Source organism: Mandrillus leucophaeus, unplaced genomic scaffold (assembly GCF_000951045.1).
Source record: "Mandrillus leucophaeus isolate KB7577 unplaced genomic scaffold, Mleu.le_1.0 Scaffold337, whole genome shotgun sequence".
NCBI lineage: Eukaryota > Metazoa > Chordata > Mammalia > Primates > Cercopithecidae > Mandrillus > Mandrillus leucophaeus.
In genome coordinates this window covers 271,532-278,267 of record NW_012103554.1, presented here as the reverse complement: position 1 = coordinate 278,267, position 6,736 = coordinate 271,532, and the positions used below count along the sequence as shown (strand labels likewise).

Sequence of the window (6,736 nt, the reverse complement as noted above, 5' to 3'; positions counted from 1 at the left end):
AATTAACTCTTCTTTATCTAATTAACCCTAGTTAGTTAGATTTTCCATCCTCAGTCCATCCCACCATGCACCAGCATCCTCAGGGGCAGCCCCCACACCCTCTCCCACCTCCCGCAGCCCACTTGGGCTGCTGCTGAAGATCCTTTGCCATCCAGACCCTTCCTCCTCTAGCAGGCCTGGCACCTCTCTAGCAAGGTCATGTGTTGACTGATGTGGACAGAGGGGCAGTGGGACATGTCTGGGAACATGTGGTTTTCTCAACAGGCAGAGACCTCCTCCTCCTCCTCCTCATGCAAGGGGGGAGCACTCACCTTAAATTTATGGACACCACAGTTCTGGAGGGGGCACTCCTTTCTGGGCCAGCCCAGCCCTCCAGAGGCATCCTCTTGTCGTCACAATGTGGAGGAGGGCTACATAGGGCTCTTTTTCTCCCCACCCAACCCTCACCTGCCTTTCTGCACAGACCCTCACTCTCTTTGCTATGACATCACCATCATTCCTAAGTTCAGACCTGGACCACGGTGGTGTGCGGTTCAAGGCCAGGTGGATAAAAAGACTTTTCTTCACTATGACTGTGGCAACAAGACAGTCACACCCGTCAGTACCCTGGGGAAGAAACTAAATGTCACAAAAGCCTGGAAAGCACAGAACCCAGTACTGAGAGAGGTAGTGGACATGCTCACAGAGCAACTGCTTGACATTGAGCTGGAGAATTACACACCCAGGGGTAAGTTTCAGATGGCCCAGGACAGGAGGGAGCAGATACAGTGGTAGGTTAGAGGCATTTATAGTTTTTATGTAAAAGTACAAATGGGAAGGTCATCTTACCCTGCACGAGGTGTAGAGGCAAGGCCAGGATGTGGCAGAGAGTAAGGCCAGGAAATTGTAAGGGGAACAGGATGGGGCCTCAAAATGTGTCAAGACCAGACTTGATCTCTCTCTTTTGATGGGGGCAGAACCTCTCACCCTGCAGACCAGGATGTCTTGTGAGCAGAAAGCCGAAGGACACAGCAGTGGATCTTGGCAGTTCAGTTTCGATGGACAGGTCTTCCTCCTCTTTGACTCAGAGAACAGAATGTGGACAACGGTTCATCCTGGAGCCAGAAAGATTAAAGAAAAGTGGCAGAATGACAAGGATGTGACCATGTCCTTCCGTTACATCTCAATGGGAGACTGCACAAGATGGCTTGGGGACTTCTTGGCAGGCATGGGCAGAACCCTGGAGCCAAGTGCAGGAGGTAACAGCAGAAAGAAACGGGGATCGGGAATGAGATCAGAAATGGTGATCTCGAGAAACTAGTTCTTGAGTTCAGCTTCAGTCATCCCAGTGTACATATTTATGTTAAAATGACCCCCTTGTGGGGGGCTCCTCCTCGGGGTACTGGCGTGCCTGTGTTCTCCCATCCTCCTCTCCCTTCTCCCTCCTGACTCCTCTTCCTCACTGCACTTGCTTCTGCTGTCCGCACTGTGGATTTCTCACCAGCCTCAAAACTACGGGTGTCACTGTTTTAAGACATTTTTCCTTAGTGTTCCCTCTTTTGAGAATCACTTTTCCTTTCTTCTCCCTGGTCTGGTTCTGGACATCCATCAAAGCCACCTCAAATGCCAGCCCCAAGACCCTCCCCTCCCCAGCCCTGGGGCATCACCTTCTCTTCCACCACAGCAGGAGGGTGGGCTGTGCTGTCAGCTTGCTTCCCTCAGCAGCTGTGTGAGCTCCCTGAGGACAGGGACACCCCCTCCCTTCCTACCCCAGGAACTGTCCCAGGGGCTACCCCATAGCAGGAGGGCACAAAACCTCTGCCTTCCAGGATGACCTGGGTCAGCAGGAGCTGAGGAGGCGTCTCCTCAGATTTGGGGCCTGGACAAGGGTTGTCACTCTTGTGTTTCCATTTCAGCACCACCCACTGTGTCCTCAGGCACAACCCAACCCAGCGCCATGGCCACCACCCTCATTCTTTGCTGCCTCCTCATCATGTGCCTCCTCGTGTGTCCCAGGCACAGCCCAACCCACAGCCATGGCCACCACCCTCAGTCCCTGGAGCCTCCTCCTCATCTTCCCCTGCTTCATCCTCCCTGGCTGCTGAGGAGAGTCCTTTAGAGTGACAGGTATGGGGGCAGAATTGGGAGGGAAGCAAGGAGCAGGTGGGTGAGGAGGGAGGACGAGGATGGAGAATTCCCAGAGTGCCACCCCTCCCCATGGCCAGGATCTTCTCATCCTGACATGAGACAGGTGAATGAGACCTTGTGTTGCTAGTTGGCAATGACCTGGGAAGCTCAGCCGTGAGTTATAATGGATTCTCACCTTCAGAGGCCAGAGGGAAATGGAGGGGCCCATACCAAGGCTCAGGGTCTATTGAGCTTGAGAGGGTTTAGCAAGTTCAGTTCTGATTCAGAGCAGGTTCCTATTGAGGATGGGTGAGTGTATGGCTTGCCAGCAGCAGGAATTCAGATATGAGCAGTCAGTCCTCTTAATTGGGTCATGTGCATCGTGTAGCTTTACATGAGGTGTGAAAAGGGAAGTGAGATTCCATCTCTGAGGTTGAGAGAGAGATATGGGTCTTATCCCAGGAGGAGGGGGCTGGGAGGGCCTTGGTACACCTAATTCAAAATGAGGAAGTGCAGGACTGCCTTCCCACAGGAAGTGGCTTGGGTTCAGGAATTAAGGTGGAAGGCAAAGAGTAGAGGCTTCTCTTGATTAAAAACCTTCTCAGTCAGTCCCATGGAGCCATGGGGTTCAAGTCTGGGCCGTGAAGCAGCTCCCCTGCCATCCACCTTTTGCACACCCCAGATCCTGAGCTGGCTGATGGCCATGCCTGGAGCAGAGTGGACTCAGACAAGGGGGAGCTGAGCTGCTGCTGGAGTTCCATGGGCACCGCTGGGCTGGACCAGGAATGGATAAGGTGGAACAGGGACTGTCACCTTCATAGCTATGGGTGCTTCTCCCAGTTTGAGGAGAGGCTGAGTAAGAAGGGGAAGGAAGGATGTTTGCCTGCAGGCCCACCCAAGGCCAAGGGCACAGGAATACAGAGCCCTCTCTTTAGATGGGCTCCCCCTAACCCTTGCCACATTTTAGGCCCTCTTGTCAGACGGTAGAGAGGGCTTTGAGTGCAGGAGCAGGCCTATCACTGCCAGCTTCAGTCCTGCAGGACCCTCCACTCCATCCCCTAGTCAGGTGCAGGGCCTGGGCTGCCTCTGTGATGTGACAAAGGAGGAAGGAGGTTGGTCCAACCTGCAGGCACCAGGGTTGGGGCTCAAAGGAAAAACAAGTCCTTTAGTGCAGGGGGCTCTGACAGGTGGAGTGACTAGGGAAAGTTTGCCCTGGAAAAGTGATCCAGGTTCTCCTCCACCTCTTTAATCAACATTTGTGTCCTTTCTGAATGTCAAAGATAATACCAAAAAGCCCCTGTGGCACAGTCTTGATCAATCTTACCCTTCTGGCTGGCCACCTGCTCACCACATACTGTGTATGTCCAGAGGCCTCCAGCAGATCATGATGACACCATGGACCCAATAGCTCCTTCACTGCCTTGATTCCTTTTGCCAGCAATTTTACCAGCGGTTATTCCTATCATTTTATGCTATTTTCTCTTGGTGCTACCTGATGGAATTCCTGAACTTAACATCTGGCTGACTAAACAAGATATGTCAGCATTTTCTTTCTTCTGCTTTTGTTTGGAAAATCAAGTACTTCTTTGAGTGATGACCTCTTTCTTACAAATGATATTGTCAGTGAAACAATCATGTTATAGTTCAGACCTCCAGGGTTTCTTTCCATGTCCTGAAAGATAATTATTTAATTATTTAATAAGCAAAAATTATATTAATGATTGTTTTCTCTAGTAATTTATTGCTCTGTACTGTATTTAAATGAAGGGTTCTATTTCCCAAAAAACTACTGAGTTTAGAATTTTGTTGTATCACCCAGTAAAGCCTTAATGTTATTTCATTTTTCCTCCATGATATGGAGTAACAAATGAGTGATTCTGCTAGATTTTGTGTGGAAACAGGGAATCTACAAAACATGGCTGAATAAAATCAGAGACAGCACAAATATATGGAAAAATATTTCATGCTCATGAGTTGGAAGAATCCATATAGCTAAAATGGCCATACTTCCAAAAGCAATTTATAGATGCAACACTATCCCTATCAATACCAATGTCATTTTTCACAAAATTAGAAAAATCTAATCTAAAGGTTATTTGGAATTAGAAGAAGAGCCCAAATAGCCAAAACAATCACAAGCAAAAAGAACAAAGCCAGAGGCATGACATTGCCTGACTTCAAACTATAATATAAGGTTATGGTGATCAAAACAGAGTGGTACTGGTACAAAAATAGACACTTAGATCAGTGAAACAGAATAGAGAGTGTCTATTCACCCAAGCCTCCTTGCACCTGCCTCTCTCTTGAGTTCCCCTGCAGTCCCTTTACGTGAGTGTGTACTTTTCCTTTTACAATAAATCTCTGTCCTTTCTCTGTTTTCCCACTGGTCTTTAAATTCATTTTCCCAGGCGGTGTCTAGAGCCCGACAGCGGCTGGGGTCGCCGTCCCACTGGCGTTTGGGGCCCTCCCTTTGCCCACTGGTATCAGAAGAAGAATGCAGGCCGGGCGCGGTGGCTCACGCCTGTAATCCCAGCACTTTGGGAGGCCGAGGCGGGCGGATCGCCTGGGGTCGGGAGTTTGAGGCCAGCCGGACCAACATAGAGAAACTCCGTCTTTACTAGAAAGACAAAAAATTAACCAGGCATGGTGGCACACGCCTGTAGTCCCAGCTACTCTGCAGGCTGAGGCAGGAGAATCGCTTGAACCCGGGAGATGGAGTTTGCGGTGAACAGAGATCGCTCTACTGCACTCTAGCCAGGGCAACAAGAGCGAGACTCCGTCTCAAAAAAAAAAGAAAAAAAAAGACGAAGAAGAAGAATGCAAATGGCAGTGACCCCAGGAAAAGGTGCTCAGTATCCGCAGTCCTCAGGGACATGCCAATTGCACCCACAAGGGGACGCCTCACCCCGCTGGAATAGCTGACCCCAAACACATTGAGGGTGGAGCGGGTGGGGCCTGTATTCTTTACAGGGCAGAGAGCAGGAGATGGAGAGTCGGTGGAGTGCGGGTGCTGTATATGTGTCACCCTCTCCCCATTTTCGTGGCAGGGGTTTCTCCCCGTTCTCTGAGCCTACCTGCTTCCTTCCTCTCCCTTTCTCCTGCCCTCCCTCGAATCCTTCTGTCCACCCATCCCAAGTTTTCTCCGCCTCACGATGTCCATGCTTGGGGCCCCCAGCCCAGAGGAGAAACCAGGAGTCCTGGACCGCGAGCAGCGGGGTCAAGGAGGCAACAACGGGAAGCCCCGCTCGTCTCGGGGGCCCTCTCGCAGCAGCCCCAAGGCAAGGGGGATGGGGAGTACTTTTGGGGGCTACACTGTTGGAGCCCCACTAATCCGAGCGGGAAGGTGACGTCTCCACACGGAGCCGGTGGCAAAGTCCCCGCGAGGATGAAGGGGAAACCTCCTGCTCCTCACCACACCAAAACCCCACATTTCCAGGATCCTTCCATCACGGGAACCGCCTGTCCCTTGCCGCGACAGCCGAGTCCTCCCAGGTAAGGCCGTTTTGTCCGGAGGCTGTGGACCCGGAGGCCCTGGCGCATTGGCCGGCAGCGGGGCACCCACTCCGCGGTCTCCACCGGGCAGGACCCGGGTCCAGAGCTCTGGCGTAGCGGGCGACCTGGGAGGAGGGAGCAGAGCCCAGAGGACGTGACTGGGTGGAAACTGAAACCGCCAGGTGCGAACTTTCCCCAAAATCATCTGTGGTTGAAATCAGCAATCACCTGTAATATTTCCCCTGTGACAATACCGTTGGGTAAATATCTATAACCAGTGTCTCGTCACTGCAGCAGTCCCGCATGCGCTTACCTGGGTTCCGAGTCCCTGGAACCTCGTGGCCCACAACAGATCTGGCAAGCCCACCCAGTGACTGTCCCCAGGACTCTGGGCCCCATTTTTCCTTACTTCTTTACCTCCATATAGTCACCTGTTGCAGGATGGAAACCATGAAAAGTCATGTGCAAAAGACTCCCCCACCCCTGCCTGCATCCACTCTCACTGGCCACATGCCCAGGACAAAACTTTATTGGATTCTTCTCATCTTTCCAGGGAGTCTTTATGCCATTTCAAACGCATATTAATACATATTCTTAATTCAGACTTGGATATTTTTGACCCTTGATGAGCCCTGTCACCCTGTTCTCCAGGAAGCTTGTACTAGTTACGCCTCTCTCTACAGTGGATGTTTCACCATCCTCTGCCCAAGCTGGGTCTTCACAATCACAGACAAGAGTGTCGCCAGCATTGCCATTCCGTGACATGAGACGCTTTAAAGGTGCATTACTTTGCACAGCAATTCTGTGTCTGGAAATCTATTCGATACAATTGAATTGAGACTCATGCAAGCACAGTTTCTGCAGCATTTCGTTTCTGTAAAAGTAAGGGACTGGAGACCATCTGGATCTTCATACATAGACACTGGTTACATTTGTTGTGATGCAGTCTTTCTATGCAATATCATGCAGAGATAAAAAGGAAAACAATCTGTATGTGCAGATCTTGGAAGATCTTCAAAGTGTGTTATTTTGAGATAGAATCTGCATGCAGCAGAGTGCCTATGGGCTTATGTTTATTTCAAAAACCAGCACTGATAGGTGTACACATCTCTATTTTTAGTAACGAAAACCGTATTTC

General features: G+C 50.7%; 1 protein-coding gene across 1 annotated transcript in view; it reads left to right on the top strand.

Moving 5' to 3' along the window:
* Positions 1-234: 234 nt before the first annotated feature.
* Positions 235-6,736, top strand: part of LOC105545722 — a 7,829-nt gene continuing 1,327 nt past the window's right edge. The window contains 7 exon segments of the mRNA XM_011988734.1: positions 235-727; positions 957-1,238; positions 1,896-2,099; positions 2,789-2,962; positions 3,087-3,243; positions 5,282-5,449; positions 5,543-5,598. Coding sequence (XP_011844124.1) covers positions 235-727; positions 957-1,238; positions 1,896-2,099; positions 2,789-2,962; positions 3,087-3,243; positions 5,282-5,449; positions 5,543-5,598 — 1,534 coding nt within the window.